An 18056-nucleotide genomic window follows, 5' to 3' on the forward strand; every position below is an offset into this window, starting at 1 on the left:
AAATGTAGGCCTGTATGATGACAGTGAACTATCACAGCATGCTTTCGTAAGACATTTGCAACAATGTGCTCAAAATGCTACATACAACACCCGTACCACTCTCCTGCTGAATGGGCAGAACTGGCTCATTTGCTGGATTTGTTCTTTCAGTGATACCTGGATTTTTCACAGTGGCTATGACTTCAGTGATGTAACATTGATCGCACCACCCGCACTCTGAAAATTGTTCGAGCACCACTGCTTAGCCAATAATCTGGGTGGCTTGTAAGAGTTGGAAGATTATATGGGTGATTGCGATTGGTTGTCAATTACACAAGGCAGTGCTGTTTAATTGACAGGTTTGGTCTGTGGCTGACAAGTTATACAGATGTCTGCAGCTGATAAGTTTGATGTACAACTGACTAGTGTGTATATGACAGGGTACGTGGCGAAGAAATTGCTATGTTTTACACGTGAGTAGTGTAATACTGACAGTTTATGTAGGTGAGTGATAGGTCGATCAAACTCTTCACAGGTATGCAGAATGTGGCAGGCACGCAAGACAGGATTGCTACTGGCAGCAGAGTTGAACCTATATCTGGTACATCCAGGCATTTGATTTGCCTTGGGCGGGCAGCAGCAGATAAAGGCCGCAAAGTCCTTTTATTCAAGGGCCAATAAATCACACGGCTCTTTTCTATAACAGAAAGGCAAGTCTTAGTTAAAGGACACAAGTGAATTTACTTTCGTTGGGGCAGATTATGCCTCGTTCTCCTCTGAGGGGGTGACTTCATTTAGCACAGTTCACAGATTCCTTCAATTGCTGCAGGCCCAGCCCGCAATATCTCCGTTACAGTGTTGTTGTAAAATATGTGTGTTAAAGGTGACCGATTTAGAATTTTTCGCTGTCACCACGAGAGGCGCCTGTGAAATAATTACTGAAACAAGACATGATGCCCTTGAGCATGAGTTGTTTTTGTAAGAGCAGGTTACTTAGAGTGGCGTAAAAAGGCCCCCGCAGTGCGTGAAGGGCACCGAGCTTCACGGGACCTCAGCACAGCACCTGGCTTGGATGAGTCTGGAGGGTGGCCCTCCATGCTCTTTGCAGGGGTCCCCGCCCAGATTCGCTAAGACACTGGTTACTTAATTGAAGCTTGCACATAGAATGGTAGTGGTCTTTGATCGCGTGCTGTCAGTTCACGCCTGGAACGTAAGACAACTGAAAGGAGCAGGGTCTCTTTCAAGAAAAAGTATCTCACTGACATGAGGGCTTATGACTTATCCAGGTGGATATCAGAATCCGTCCTTTTAGCTTTTTCCCTTCTTTCTTTTCATGATTCCTTAGGTACTCTGTGCTCTTTCATTCAGCCAGAACATGAAGCACATCGGTGTGATTCATTTTAACAACTCTATCACCAGTGGCTAAAATGAATTCAACCATCCATCCCTCACTTTTTGTATACTTTAGTATGTTGTCTTAAGTGGGACGGGTATACCCAGGCGTGGGACCCGTGCACAGTGTCACTGGCACCAAGCTATACCTGGCTGATATGGGTTCCCCCCATAACTAGGGGGGGAACCGGTCCTGGGTTGCTTGTGTTCCAGTTCAGGAGGACCTGACTTGGCAGTTCTGGCTGAACCTTTCCAATTGGAACAGGATCAAGACTAATTTGCATATTACTGGGTTGAAACTGAGGCAGCATTGTGTGCAAAAAAACAAACGACTAGGGTGGAGCCCCTAGTAATTACTAGTGCCAGATTAATTCAGACATTCTATCCATCACTTCTTCATACTGGCCATTACTATTCCACATAACTGCAATTAGTTTTCAATGCACGAGTTAAATGGCGAACCTTGAGAACCTAAGGAGCAAAGATTGAGCCATATAAAAGAGCTGGGGATTAAATGAATTTCAATGAATGTGATCCTTCCCAATTAAGAGATGTCAAGCTTGCCCTATGTATAAATCGTGTAGATTTTTGGTTTTAGTAGGGAGTCCAACTCCTATATATTTTCTTTGCAAAATGCATTATCGGTGTTGCTCCTGATCAATGTATGAGCTCGAAAATAACATGCTGCTTTGTTCGAGGATGTGGTGCATGGGTGTGGGCAAGTGTGAGGAAGGTGGGCATGGAGTAGTGGGCCATTTTCGTCTACGGCAGCAAATCTCTAGGGCCCGCACTGGCTGACAAACCACACAAGAGGCTAAATACGAGATTGACCGTTTCTACAGATGAATCGTGTGATACGTTATACAGGTGAGACTGCTCAGTTATTTTAAAAAAAAGTACACGGCTTGCAGTTTATACAGGTGAGCAGTGCATATAATGTCATTACACGGGTAAGTAGGAGTTGCCAGCACGTCAGGTGAGCGGCCTACAGTTTGCACTTTCTACGCATATGTACTCCGGTTAGAGCTGGCGGGCATGCAGTTGCGCTGCCTCCCCCATGTACCCTCTTACCTTCTTCTCTTCCGCCTCTTGCTGGATCAGAGTTACCGCGTGGCCGCGGTGCGGGCCCAGGGCCGGACACATGGCACACACGCAGAGCCGGCAGTCCCGGCAGAAAAGCTCCACCTCCCGCTGCCGGTGCTCGGCGCAGCGCTGCCCGTCCTGACGAAGCTCAGCCAGACCCCGAGCATCGCCGTCCGGCCCCGCGGTCTCTCCTGCCGGTGTGCAGCCGAGCAGCCGGTGCCCGGAGAAGCCGCCGGGCCGCAGGTGCGGCTCCAGGTGCTCTGTGCAGAAGAAGGCCCGGCAGGTCAGGCAGCCGCCCTCTGCCCGTGGTTTCCCAACGCCCGGGGGGCAGAAGTCACAAAGCGCGCCTGGGGGTGCCACCCCTTCCCAACTAGGACCCGGGTAGCAGTCAACTCCGGACATCGTGGATGCGCAGTGCTCGGGGTTGGTAATGGTAAGGAAGAGGGCGCGGATCCAGTTAGTGTCGCACCCGCCTCGAGCCCGCTGTCTGCCTCGTCCACCTGCTTCCGCAATCGCTGATGCTAATCAGTGCCCTGCAACTACCGAGAGAAATCGAAACTTAAAGTCTTGTTTTTCCCCATACATTTCTCAGCCGGCCGAGCACGTCATAAAACGATGAAAAATCTCAGGCCAGGTAACGGAATATTTGAGAACAGATGTAGAGGCAAATCGCTGTGTTTTCACTGACATAAGGTGTGTGCTGACATTGAGCACATAAATGTTTCAGGCACTCGACCTAACCCTTGAAGAAGTGGTGGCCCTCAACATTGGGGAGGAAGGCACAGAAACCAGACTCCGTGGCTGTGTGTAAAAGGCCGCTTTATTGGAACAGGTGCACTTACAAATAATTCCCCTCGGCCTTTGCCTTACAAAACTAAAGCCTCACTAGACATCAATTTTACCTAAGCACCGTCCTCCCCCCACCTCCCCCTCCCTGTCAAATTCTCCTGCCACCCCTCTCGAGTATTGTGTATCTACCTCTGAATCCTGGCCGTTCGTTATCATCCCGAGCCTGTCAATCCTCCCTCCTGCCCGTCGCGACCTGCCGCTGTACCCCCCCTTTACTATCCCAACTTGCTCCTCACTTCTGCCCATCCGCACGCGTTTAGTTGGCTGCAAATTGTAATCACTGCCAAAAGCACCTGTTCCCAGCGACAACCCCAATACACAAACCCCGAGATGCACACCTGCTCCAATCCAGCGCCCTCACAACAACAGCAACACACACCAAAGCGTCACCACCGCAAAAAAACCATGAAAGGACAGTAGCGACATAAGGGAGGGAGGGAGGGGAAAAAATCATCTGCTCTGCCCACTGGACCGGCCACTGTGTCACCTAGGACAAAATGGTGGCCGGTCACAAAATGGAGCCCGCCTTATAAGACCCCCGCCCAAGAAGCCCAAAAAGAGCACAAATTACAGCCCACAGAGCCCAGGCTGTACCCCCCCCCCAAAGACCCCGGGGGGGAGACCTCATTCTTCGGCTGGTCCCCCCCGGGACCCCATTGTGGAGGAAGGCACAGAAACCAGACTCCTTGGCTGTGTGTAAAAGGCCGCTTTATTGGAACAGGTGCACTTACAAATAATTCCCCTCGGCCTTTGCCTTACAAAACTAAAGCCTCACTAGACATCAATTTTACCTAAGCACCGTCCTCCCCCCTCCCCTACCCCCACCCCACCCCATCCCTGTCAAATTCTCCTGCCACCCCTCTCGAGTATTGTGTATCTACCTCTGAATCCTGGCAGTTCGTTATCATCCGAGCCTGTCAATCCTCCCTCCTGCCCGTCGCGACCTGCCGCTGTACCCCCCCTTACTATCCCAACTTGCCCCTCACTTCTGCCCATCTGCACGCGTTTAGTTGGCTGCAAACTGTAATCACCGCCACCAGAAAAGCTGACTCGGCTTTTCTGCCCCCCCCCCACTGCACCTGGGGGTCACCCACACCTACCTACTTACGTAACCCGAAACAACGCCTTCAGGAAGTCCTTCAACTCCAACAAGTAGAGCTCCATTCCTACAAATGACAGGTGAACCCCATCATCCCTAAAGAATTCCACGTCCTCAAAATGTATGTCTCTATGCTCCAGAAACGAAATGCCCTTATCCAAGCAGAAAAGCCGCAGCTCCTTATTCAACTTCCTTCTTGCCCTTTCCACTGCCCCTGGTTTCCTTGCCCCCCTCCAAACCCGCCGCGGAACAAAACCCGTCACAACAATATGGCAACCCCTCCACTGGGACCTAATAGTCACCAAATCCTTCTTCATCGACTTCAACACATCTAAACCTGTCATCTTGAACATATCATTCTCTTCCACGTGCAGACACAAACATCTGGGCAAGGCCCCGCCCCTTTTATACCTGACAGCCGTGCAATCAATTCTTCCCACCGCATGCCGCCCTTACCAATCCATCGAACTTGAAAACAACGTAAATCAAACCCCAAATTCCCCCCCAACGCAGTTCGCTGTGCCTGGCGATGCGCCCACTTCACGAAAGAATGACCAACTATCCATATGCGGATGAAATCATCCTCCGGGCCCGCCACTACACCTGGAAAAGAAAATTGACAGTTAGAGCGCGCACACCAATACGATTCCTCGTCCTCGAGCGTACCTCTTGAAGCAATCAGAACTCCACCTGCCCAAGGACATAATGGCCTCCCTCGACCAACCCTGCTTCCGTCGCTACGCCGATGCGAAAGGAGTGAGTCCCAAAAAGGTAAGGGTCCTCGCCTAATACAAACAGCCCTTTCCGGAGTACCGCCAAAAGCTGTGCAGCTGTTACCCTACTGCCATCCCTATGCTGGAAAACCAACTCTGCCCCCTGCTCAGCCTGCCGACGCAAACGCAGCCCCAGAGCCAGAGGACAAATCCCCGCCACCGGATACTTCTTCAACCATACTGCTACGCCCGCTGCTCTCTGATCAGTTTTAGAGCTGCCTACGCGCACCAGCACACCATTCGGCCCCAGCCGGACATCCTCCCAACCCAGACCCACCTTCCTTGTAGTACCCAACAACTCTGAGACCCAAAATGCACCAAAAAACATCCAGGACATAAGTGTCTTAAAGAGCAATGCTTCCCCGGTAGAATAGCATATTCCAGGCAGCGACCGCACCACTGCCTTCAAAAGTGCCAACGACAAGGGGCTCCTTTTTTTGCTTACCGTCCCTTTTTCGCGCGCCCAACCCTCCAGTATCCGCTGGCCCAATTCCCCCGCAGTCGGTTGATAACCCCACAAGCACTTACCCATGAAACCCAACGCCGCCAACTTACCTGCTATAGTAACGCGCGACTGACCTTTCTCAATCAATGACAATATGAATTGTACCACGTCCTCAATCACTTCCTCCATCCGCGACCTCCTGCGTGCCCCCGACTGTCTAAATTCCTCCCACGCTTTTAGATACGCCCGACGAGTAGAAGGGGCAAGAGACTGGATTACCAGTTGAAGCATCCTCTCGTGCCTATGGTCCAAAGCGATTCGGGCATCACCGTCCTGCACAAAGCCGTGACCAACTCATGGAATCTGTCCCACTGTGAACGAGACAAAGCATCAGCAACGTCATTGTCCACACCTGGAACATGTCTCGCCCGAAACGCAATGTCACGTTTCAAACACTGCAAAACAAAAGCCCGCAGAAGACAAAAGACCTGTGCATCACGCGCCGACTGCCTGTTCACCAACTGGACAACCGCCATATTGTCCACTCTAAACAAAACCTTTTTATGCTGCAAATCACTTCCCCACAAGCACACTGCGACGACAAGCGGAAAGAACTCCAAAAAAGCGATGCTCTTCCCTCCCCTCCCCTCCATGCCTCTGGCCACGACTCTGCGCACCATCGTCCCTGCCAAAACAGTCTGAATCCCGACGCTCCTGCCGCGTCTGAATAAATCTGAACATCCCATTCCCACTCCTGCCAGACCCTCAAAGGGATGCCATTGAAGGTCTCCAAAAAAGTCAGCCACATCCGAAGGTCCTCCTGAACGCCAACCTTAAGCCGCACATGATGATGTGGCAAACGCGTACCCGAGAGAGCAAGCGCTAATCGCCTACAAAAAGTCCTCCCCGCCTGGACTACTCTACATGCAAAGTTAAGATGTCCCAACAAAACCTGTAGCTCCCGCACCGTGACCTTTTCCTTCCCCAACATCTGCCTTGTCCTGTGTAGCATATCCAATTTCTTGTCCTGCGGAAGCCGAGCCATCCCCGCCACCGTATCCAACTCGATGCCAAGGAAAGACAGCGCCGTACCAGGCCCCACTGTCTTTTCGGGGGCCAAGGGCACACCAAGGTCCCCCATGAGCTGCTGGAAAAGGCATAACAATTCCGCGCACCGGGGAGAGTTAGCTTCCGCCGCAAAAAAGAAATCATCCAGGTAATGCGTAACCTGCGCATGCCCAGACACTTATGTGAATATCCATTCTAAACATGAATTGAAACATTCAAACAATGCACACGAATTCGCACAGCCCATAGGCAGCGCCTTGTCCACAAACCAAGCACCATCAAACTGTATACCCAACAACTCAAAATCATCCGGGTGCACTGGCAATAAGCGAAATGCCGACTTTATGTCTGTTTTTGCCATCAACGCCCCGGGTCCCAACCGCTCGACCATAGCCATCGCCACATCCACGGACGCATACGAAACCCGCGAACAATCCTCCGGGATGAAATCATTAACCGACGCGCCCTCCGGCCAAGACAGGTGCTGTATCAAGCGAAACTGTCCTTTCTCTTTTTTGGGGACGACCCCAATGGGGGATACGATAAGGTTTGGCAAGGGCCACTGAAGAAAAGGGCCCGCCATTCGTCCTTCCTCCACTTCTTTCGCCAGCTTAGCTTTTACCCAGTCCTCCTTACCCCTCACCGACCGCAAATTCTCCGCCCAGCGACGCACCCTCGGGCCCTCGTATCCCAAACAAAAACCGTGAGCGAAACCGCGCCGCAACAACTCCGCCACTTGCCTGCATGGGTAAAATTCAAGCCAGGCAGCCAAAGTCCGAACGTTAACCGGCGTATGAGCCCTTACTCGCAGCTCCTGATCGGAAACGCTGGTCCCGTCCGCCGAGCCCTGCCTGACTTTGGCCGGTCGAATTCCCTGCTGCTGACGGGCCGGCACAGTGAATAACTGGGTGTCTCCCCGCACACTTCGAGCACTCATGCCGGAATTTACAATATTCGCGGGAACAGATCCCTTTATTGTAGTCCCAACATGCTCCCGATTTTCCGCCCGAAGAGGATGAGGAGCCGAACTAATTACCACTGGCGTTCCCCACCCCTTGGGTGGGGCGCTCCCGAAAGGGGCGATATGTAATGGGAAGGCCACTGGCCGTTAACACTGTTTTGCCGAATTTTGCTGGGCCCATGGTGTGCTGCCAAAGATCAGCATCAATCTCCCCCCATTGGACGTCCGAATCCGCCGCCATTCGCGCTCTAAACTCTTCATCATATTGTCGCCACGCAAAGCCCCCGAAATTCAACTGGGCCTTACGGATAATATCCATATATTTAAAAAGCGCCACCGCCCGCTCGGGATAGCGTTCGCAGTACACACTGGCAAATATTAGGAATGCCGCCGTCCAGTTTTCAATGGTAACTGGCACCCTAGGGCGCTTTGACAGCTCAAACTCCTCTTCCTTCGATCCCTCTTTTGCCCGTACCTCTCTGTGCAGCAGCTTGAGTACTTCCACGTACTCACCCTTCCAGATCTTTTCCTTAGTGGACTGCATAAGATGCGCCCCCAACGGTTTCGCAGTACCCATGTACGGTAAGCGAGCCCGCTTCGAAACCGGCTGCTCTGTCTTGTCCCCTGCTCCCTTCTCACCTGTTTGTTTGTCATCCGCCTCCTTGGTCACCACTTCCCCCTTTCCCTGCTCGCTGTTCTCACCCTTCACTGACTCTGGCGCCCCGATCCCTTCCGTGCCCACCCCCGCATCAGCAACGTATATCCCCTTGAACAAGCGCATAGCCCCCAACCCCTTTGGCTCACTCGCTTCCACTGACACCATAGTAACGCTTGCTACCTCACCTGCCGGCAATGACGGTGGCCGCTCCTGTGCCTTCCACCGCCCACTGTGGCCTTCTTCGGACACCCGCCCACAAGGCCGAGTCTGGTCCCGTGTAGCCTGCAACGACTGAGGTAGAGCATTAGCGGGCCCCACCCCGCCCTGCTCCCACCAACTTTCCTCTGTACCATCATCCACCAGCTCCCCTTCCTCTAAGCTGGTCTCATCGTAGTCCAACACGTTATCCACACACCATGGGTCCATGCCATGCTCCCACGCCTCCTGGGCCCGCCGTAGCCCCTCAACCATTGCTGTCTCGACCGTGCTCCTCTTGCGCACCCCCACCTGGACCTCCGCTGGACCCGGACGCCGCTCCCAGGAGGCGGGGGCGCCGGCGGGTACACGACCCCTGCCTCCACACCGCTTCCCGGGAGTGTCCGCAGCCAATCGCCTCTCCGACAACCATCCCGGTGATGGGCTTCGGCCAGCCGCCCGAAGCTCCACCTGTCCTTCTGACCAGGGTGACCGAGGCGCCCAGTGCTCGCCTGGCTCTCCCTCCTCGCAACGTTCTCTCTGCCCGTTAGGTCTGGCGTTCCGGAAAAAAATGAAATCCCTCGGCGCGAAAAAACGGAGACCCCCCTTTTTCACCTGCTCTGGCCCCAAACTCCCAGGCTCCCCATAAACTCTCTTTGGGGCTCCGCGACGTACTGTGAGGGGAGGGGACACCCCCCCACTCTCCTTCTCCCTTGCCTCCGACTGCTCACCCTCACTCTCAGAGGCGCTCCATTCCAACATAGTATGCCACTTGCTGGCTACCGGAGTTCGTGGGTCAAACTCCTCACCCCTCTCCTCCTGACCCCCGCTCTCTCCCCCTCTATTATACCCCTTCCCCAAATGCCCCAAGCTCAAATCCCCCCCCCCCAGGCTGCGAACCCTGCCCAGCGCCTCCCGCCTGCCCCCCCCCTGCCCCCCCCCTCCCTCCACCCTGCCTGCTACCCTTGTCCCGGGCCCCCAGGGTGCTCAAACCAGCTGCCCTCCGCGAGGTGCCCCGCCCTCCCCTACCCAACCTGACACCGCTGCCAGGTTGGGCCCCGCCCTTCCCCGAGGCCGAAGAGGGAACAGGAGCCCTCCCGGGGCCCGCTGGTCCGCACCCCACGCGGCGTTTTCCTGCCGAAAGCTTTCCCCCTCCCCGCCCCGCCCCGCCCCCCTCTTCTCACCTGACTTGCCCTGCCCCCTGAGCGCGGCGGTGAGCAAGCCATCACCGCCGCCGCAACACCATGTGCCGCTTTCCGTGCCGGGCGCAGGGCCGGAAGGGCCTCCTGCCTAAGCAGGTCCATGCGCCCGGCTTTTTCGAGCAAAGCCACCGCCGCCTGCAGGTATTCCGCCTCTCTCCCGTCCATCCCCGACGGCGCTCGCTCCCTTGAAAGGGGGCCCACTGAAACCTTGACGCCCGGTAACGCGTTTTAACCGCACCGCCCCGAAAACCTCTTCTTTTCTTTTTTTTTTGCAAAAACGCCTCCTGCTCGAAATCGTAATATTCTTTTTTTTTTTTTTTTTTAAATAGTGCAATGTCTTCCGCACCGAAAGAACCGAAAAGCACTTCAAAATTGGAAAAAATCACCCGCTCTGTCCACTGGACAGGCCACCGTGTCACCTAGGACAAATGGTGGCCGGTCACAAAATGGAGCCCGCCTTATAAGACCCCCCGCCCAAGAAGCGCAAAAGGAGCCCAAATTACAGCCCACAGATCTCGGGCTGTACCACCCCCCCAAAGACCCCGGGGGGAGACCTCATTCTTCGGCTGGTCCCCCCGTGACCCCATTTTGAATAGGAGTAATAGCACCGAGATAGAGGTTGCATAGTGCCTGGTGCGCGAGCATTCAAAATGTTTTCGATGAGGTTGGCATCTAGGAGCATGTTGAGAGCATAGTTATGATTTACGTAAGCTGCTCAGTTTATTAATGACCTAGTAGATAACGGCTACTTTTAAGATCGAGGGGAAACCAAAGTGTCAACATAAACAGCAGATCTCTGAGTGACTGCAGCAGCACTGGCATGTACCATCATCAATTTGAGAATGGTGTCAGAACTTGCATATTTACTCACTCCTCCAACCTATAAATCTGCCTTAAAGAGATGTCTGTGACCCACATGTCACTCACGCCTTACCTGTAGAGGTTCTATGAGCGGTGAAAGCTTGTACTGGTGCGGTGAAAGCTTGTATTGGTCCTGCTGGATCTGTTCTTCAGGGGAGCGAAGATTGCACGCACTGCATTCTGTAGGGAGGGATTCTTGCTTTGCTATTGCTATCTTGTACCTGTTCCGTAAGGAAGAAAAGCTTGCACTGCTGCTGTCAGATTTGTGCCTGTCATTTGATGTGGAAAGCTTGCGCTGTTACAAGTGGTACACGAAAACAGAAAACTTAGGATCAATCCCAGCTTTCCAGCTCGAACAAATTGTGTGACACTAGGCTACTAGGTGCCAGAGGTACTAATATTAATAAGAGCAATTACCAGTTTGCATTTTTTTTGCAAATTGCTAGTTGGTAATTGCTATTACTACTCTACTAAAGTTATAGCTGGCCCTTATTTCCTAATTAGCGATTTGTAGTGGGTCGCAAATAGACCTAGCTCATGAATATTAATGTGGTAGGTCGCAATTTGTGACCCACTAGGTTTTGCTGCCATCACAGGGATGGTAGCCTGCTGGGGTCAGCAGACCACCATGTCTGTAATTGCGTCTAAATAAAGCAATCTTTTTTTTTTTTACTTCAGCCCGTTTTCATCAAAGGAGAACAGAATGCATTTTGGCGTCACAAGGGGACCCCATTTGGGAATGGGTTACCACCAACTTTTAGTGGTGATAAAAGTACAAAGGCTTTGCGACCACATTTCGGTCGCAAAACACTAGTAAATACCATTCAGATTCTCTATTTGGAAGGGATTCCCTGAACATGCCCGTTCCAAAAAGCAATTCTGTTTTTGGTTGCAAAACCAAACTTGCGATTCGCTAGAATTGCAGTTTGCTACTTGTACATTTGAAAAAGTATTTTTTCGGTCGCAAACAGCCTGATTCTGCCAATTAAGCTATATGCAACCAAAGAAATGCTTTGTACATCTATCTGGACCATAGTTATTTCATTTTTCCTCCCTTTTCTTCAGTATCACATGTAAAATCACCCTCAACTTTTTAAATTCTGAATGTGTGTTGCACAAAACCTCTTAAGTCTGATTTAATAGACTATAAAGTTACTTTATAATAAGAATCAAGACTACATTTAGGTTACACTTGACAACTGACTTACCTCTTAGTTCATTAACGGTGTTGTCATCTTAAGGGGGCGGGCGGTGAATGGTTCCAAGTACCTTTAAAAATAATCACTTTTAATAAATGCATCCCAGTGCCGTAATATATTTTGATGTATAAAGTTGAAATGCAATGCATGTAGAAATGCACTTTTTGAATTTTTATGAGATTTTATCAAATCTTTACCTCATATAAGTTGCTTGATTTACCTGCTGCATATTTTCGAGGCTTGGCCCATGAGCGCTTCCAGCTAAGCCAGACTCTTTGCTCTGATCTCCTTATTATTTGTTTGGCTTGCCCACCTCTAGCAGCTGTTGCCCTACCTGCACCTGTCTTCTGAAGGTGGGAAGCTTGCACTGTTTTGTCAAGGGTGTATGCCTATGAAGATGGGATGTTCCCACTGCAGTTTCCCCATCTTATGAAAAATCTAAGGATATTTTGAATTAATTGCATACCATGCCCAGGCCAGTCAAAAGATTTTGTGTTACTTGGGGTGTAAACTAGTTGCTGGGCGCTGGCTCAGAAACCCTGGTTCAATCGAGGCTTCCAAGCTTGACCAAACTGTGTGGCTGTAGGCAATTATGTTTCTTCACAATGCCTCCTTGTCCATGATAATCACATATAAGAGCACCTTCAAATAATTTAATTTGGGGTGCATATAGTACAGACATCTTTTGAATATATGGTTTAATAGACCATAGTGATGTTTTGTCTTTAACAATAGAAGCGTATACAGGAGAAACAAAACTGTGTTGCCTCATGAGACATTAATAAAATTGTCAGTGCAGAAAGAGTGTGGTCCACTAATTCTGCAAAAGACCAATCATTGTGCTAAATAATATGTGCTATTGGGACATGTATGATCACTGCCATGGCATACATGGATGCACATACACATACATATATATGTGATGCTGTCACTTCTGTGACAAGAATTCAGCATCCATAAACAACAAGGCCCACATTTTATTCTGCAGCACACATAGAAAGAGTAAAATGCCTCCCAGGATTGTTTTTGTGCAGGAAGGTGTTCCTTCCTGCACAAAAATAATGCTGCCAAAAATGTAGACCTCTTTGCACCATGGTGCAAGGGTGCCTGTGTTGGCCCTCGGCAGCAGTTTTTGTGCCAGCACAAGATGAAAGCATAGAAATGCATTGTATCTTGTAAATATGGTGAATTTCTGCCCTTTCAAATTGGCGTAGGGCAGCGCAGCACAAAAAGCTTGCCGTTCTGCCCTACAGCAATTCCTTGCAAATATACCCCAAAGTATTTGCAGGCCAGGCAGTGAGTGAGAAGAATAATCATAGGCGTAAAAAGAGGGAGGCAAAATCAAGATTTGTGGAGTTTTTACTGGTCATGCAGCCTTTCGTGTGAAGAAATTTCTTAAATCTTGCTCATGAAAATGTATTGGCAGTACGGAGTATAGCGGATGAGTAGGATAATGTTTTATTGTCCCCTTTATTATTTTGCTGAATGGATCTCACCATGGATGGTGGTTTCCTATGCTTTGTGGCAGGCTCTGCTCAGGATTCTGGCTGTGGAAGGGCCCGAAGGGCAGGGCGGAAGGGGAGTAAAGAAACAGGGGGGAATATTTATCATAGTGTTGTGTCGCCCTTGCACCATGCAAGGAGGTACAAGGGTGATGCAACACTAAAGTCAGATTTATTGAACCATGCAAGACCACCTTGTGTGGCCCTGCATGGCTCGGTAAATCTGGAATTACGCAATGCAGCGGAAATCACTACTTTGCATTACTCTGGCCCAGGGAGGTGTTTCATGGGTGAAGCATGGTTGTTCCCACGCAGCCACCCATGGGTGTTTGTGCTTTCACAGATTTACCATTAGTGGTAGACCTGGGAATGTGTCAAGATGCTGCTCCTCCCAGGGAATGCGTAACAAAAAGAAATATATTTATTTCTCCTTGTTTGTGCCTCTTTCTATGTGTGCTGCATTCGCCAGGACACATAGAAAATGCCTCTCAGTTTTGTTTTTGTGCAGGAAGGTGGCCATTCCTGCACAAAAAAGTCACACTTTCAACTCGGGCACCCTTGCACCATGATGCAGGGTGCCTGCGCTGCGCTAGGCAGCCAAAAATGCACCAGCGCAAGGAAAAGACAAGACTGCGCCATATGATATTAAATACGACTCATTCCTGCCCTTTCCTTTTCACGCAGCACAGCAAGGGAGCTTGAAAGTATGATAAATATGCCCCCAAGTGTTTGGGGAGATATGTTTTAGACACTGACATCTGTACAATTTTGGGATGTCAAAGAAGCAACATTTACACTCATTGGTAATGTAGCTGGCTGTCGTTTACTATCCAGCTAGATGCAGGATAACCCATCTTGTTTGTTTGCATTAGTTTCTAGGCCAAACTTGCTATGCCACTCATATCATGCAGTTTTAGAGGAACTTAGAATGTTCTTTAACATTTTGTTTGTTCATATTTCACTTATTTGGCTGAGGAATTTGCTGAGGGAATTCATAGCATTTTCTTCCATTCCTATTGATTTCACAATTGTTCACAGCTTCACAAAATCATCCAAAGCTTTACTTATCATCGTGAAAGTTAAGCTCAGAGTGGGGCTGCGGCCCAGGTGGATCTCATTAAAAACAAACAGACACTCTTCTATTTGTGGGTGGACTTTGGGTTGGAAAGGGGACACTCTTTGGAATGAAGGGGTGGCAGGCCTTTCAGCATCACTCATCCTCTATAACTGGGCCTGATTTGTGAACTTCCTGTTCACTGGATTTTATTTTTCTATGCTTGTAAGGAAATGCCTCCTTGGCATGGTTACCCCCTGACATTTTGCCTTTGCTGATGCCAAGTTATGATTTGAAAGTGTACTGTGGTTACACAATATAAAAACCTATTGGCCTGGAATTGTCTTTGAGTGTGTGTTCCTCATTTATTGCCTGTGTGTGTACAACAAATGCTTAACACTGCCCTCTGATAAGCCTACTGCTCGACCACACTACCACAAAATAGAGCATTCGAATTATCTCTTTTTGCCACTATCTTACCTCTAAGGGGAACCCTTGGACTCTGTGCATGCTATTTCTTACTTTGAAATAGTACATACAGAGCCAACTTCCTACTTTGGTGGATCAGCGGTGGGGTACAAGACTTTGCATTTGCTGGACTACTCAGCCAATACCTGATCACACGACTAAATTCCAAAAATTGTCATTAGAAACTGATTTTTGAAATTTGAGCTATTTTTCTAAATTTGTAAAAGTCCTGCTAGGGCCTTGTGTTAGTCCCTGTTAGCATTTCTTTTAGAGTTTAAAAGTTTTGTAAAAGTTTATATTAAGTTCTAGAGACAGTTTTAGATTCTTAAAAAGTATTCCAACTTTTAGAAACAAAATGTCTGCTGTTGAAGAGATGGTGGTGGAACTCAACCTCACCCTTTACCTGCATCTTAGGATGTCAGAGTTAAGGTCTCTCTGCAAAATTAAAAAGATAAAAACTGGTTCAAACCCTACCAAAGTACAGCTCCAGGAGCTTTTGGCAGAGTTTGCTAAAAAAAAAAACTCTGATTTGGAGGACTTCCCACCTCCAGTCCTAGATAGGAAGCCCAGGGTTTCTCCAACCCTGACTCCACAAGTGATAGTCAGAGATGCTGCTTCTCCCACAGGGGAGTCCAGCAACTCTGGAAGCATTGAGGGAAGCCTCAATGAAGATGACCTCCTGTTAGCCAGGATGGCCAAAAGATTGGCTTTGGAGAGACAGCTCCTAGCCATTGAAAGGGAAAGACAAGAGATGGGCTTAGGTCCCATCATTGGTGGCAGCAATTTAAATAGGGTCAGAGATACTCCTGACATGCTAAAAATCCCCAAAGGGATTGTAACTAAATATGAAGATGGTGATGACATCACCAAATGGTTCACAGCTTTTGAGAGGGCTTGTGCAACCAGAAAAGTAAACAGATCTCACTGGGGTGCTCTCCTTTGGGAAATGTTCACTGGAAAGTGTAGGGATAGACTCCTCACACACTCTGGAAAAGATGCAGAATCCTATGACCTCATGAAGGCTACCCTGATTGAGTGCTTTGGATTCTCAACTGAGGAGTACAGGATTAGGTTCAGGGGGGCTCAAAAATCCTCGAGCCAGACCTGGGTTGATTTTGTTGATTTCTCAGTCAAAACACTGAATGGTTGGAATAATGGCAGTGGTGTAAATGATTATGATGGGCTGTACAATCTGTTTATGAAAGAACACCTTTTAAGTAATTGTTTCAATGATAAACTGCATTAGCATCTGGTAGACCTAGGACCAATTTCTCCCCAAGAATTGGGAAAGAAGGCGGACCATTGGGTCAAGACTAGGGTGACCAAGACTTCCACAGGGGGTGACCTAAAGAAAGGGGTCTCAAAGACTCCCTAGGGGAAGAGTGTTGAGACATCCAAGGGTAAAAGTAAAGAGTCTTCTACAGGGCCCCAAAAACCTGCTCAGGAGGGAGGCTCCAAAGCCTCTTCACAATCCAATTTTGGGTACAAGGGTAAAAACTTTGACCCCAAAAAGGCCTGGTGTTGTAGCTGTAATCAGCATGGACACCAAATTGGAGACAAGGCCTGTCCCAAGAAAGGTTCCACTTCTACTACTACTACAGTTAGCACTGGAATAGCCAGTCTCCGGGTGGGATCAACAGTGTGCCCAGAGCAAACCAGGGTTCACACTGAAGCTACATTAGTTTCTGAGGGTGGGGTAGACTTAGCCACACTGGCTGCCTGGCCCCCTAATATACAAAAATACAGGCAGCAACTCTTAATTAATAGGACTAGTGTAGAAGGCCTGAGAGATACAGGTGCCAGGGTCACAATCGTGACAGACAAACTGGTTTCCCCAGGACAATACCTGACTGGACAAACTTATCCAGTCACCAACGCTGACAATCAGACTGAAATACATCCCATGGCTATGGTAACTTTAGAATGGGGAGGGGTCACTGGCCTGAAACAGGTAGTAGTCTCCTCAAATATCCGTGTAGACTGTTTGCTTGGAAACGACCTGGAGTCCTCCGCATGGGCTGAGGTAGAACTCAAAACCCATGCAGCCATGCTGGGTATCCCTGAACTGGTGTGTGTCAAGACAAGGGCACAGTGCAAGGCTCAGGGTGAAAAAGTGGTGTTGGAGCCTGGAATAATGGCCCAACCCTCCAAGAGGAAAGGAAAGAAGACTGGGGAACCAGCTTCAACACAACAAAAGAAAGGGATCCTCTCTTCCCAGGAAGAAGTTCTGTCCTTGAGGGAACTGAGCCCAGGGAGTTGGAACCTTATCAGGTTGAACTCTTAGGCCCAGGGGGACCCACAAGGGAACAGTTGTGTAAGGGGCAAGAAACTGTCCCTCTCTTGAAGGCCTTAGTCAGTAAGCTGCTGAAAAGACCAAAGGAAAAATCACTGGAACACATAGAGTCTATTGGGAAGATGGACTCCTCTACACTGAGGCAAGAGATCCCAAACCTGGTGCCACTAGGAGAGTGGTAGTGCCTCAGGAGTTTAGGAAGTTCATTCTGACCTTATCTCATGATATTCAACTTGCTGGGCATTTGGGACAAACCAAGACTTGGGAGAGGTTAGTCAACCATTTCTATTGGCCCAACATGTCCCAGAAAGTAAAGGAGTTTTGTATCTTCTGTGCCACCTGTCAAGCCAGTGGTAAGACAGGTGGGCACCAAAAGGCCCCCCTCATTCCACTTCTAGTGGTGGGGGTCCCCTTTGAAAGAGTGGATGTGGACATAGTGGGTCCACTTAAACCTCCCACAGCCTCAGGGAACCAGTATATCCTAGTGGTAGTGGATCATGCCACTAGGTACCCTGAAGCAATTCCCCTTAGGTCCACTACTGCACCTGCAGTAGCTAAATCACTCATTGGTATCGTTACCAGAGTGGGATTTCCTAAGGAGGTGGTTTCTGACAGGGGTACCAACTTCATGTCAGCATACCTGAAACACATATGGAATGAGTGTGGGGTGACTTACAAATTCACCACACCATGCCATCCACAAACCAATGGTCTTGTAGAAAGATTTAACAAGACATTGAAAGGCATGATCATGGGGCTCCCTGTAAAGCTCAAAAGGAGATGGGATGTCCTCTTGCCATGTCTGCTTTTCGCCTACAGAGAGGTGCCACAGACGGGAGTAGGGTTTTCCCCCTTTGAACTTCAGTTTGGCCATCCTGTCAGGGGACCACTAGCTCTTGTAAAAGAAGGCTGGGAGAGACCTCTTCATGAGCCTAAACAAGATATAGTGGACTATGTACTAGGCCTACGTTCCAG

The 18056-nt window shown here is 49.6% G+C and overlaps 1 protein-coding gene across 1 annotated transcript in view; it reads right to left on the reverse strand.

Moving 5' to 3' along the window:
- The window catches only part of TRIM14 (tripartite motif containing 14), a 201462-nt gene extending 198500 nt beyond the window's left edge, over positions 1-2962 (reverse strand). The window contains exon 1 of the mRNA XM_069237697.1: positions 2443-2962. Coding sequence (XP_069093798.1) covers positions 2443-2856 — 414 coding nt within the window. The 5' untranslated portion in view covers positions 2857-2962. The remainder of the gene's footprint in view (positions 1-2442) is intronic.
- Positions 2963-18056: the final 15094 nt, after the last annotated feature.

This window comes from Pleurodeles waltl, chromosome 1_2, assembly GCF_031143425.1.
Source record: "Pleurodeles waltl isolate 20211129_DDA chromosome 1_2, aPleWal1.hap1.20221129, whole genome shotgun sequence".
In the NCBI taxonomy this organism is placed as follows: domain Eukaryota; kingdom Metazoa; phylum Chordata; class Amphibia; order Caudata; family Salamandridae; genus Pleurodeles; species Pleurodeles waltl.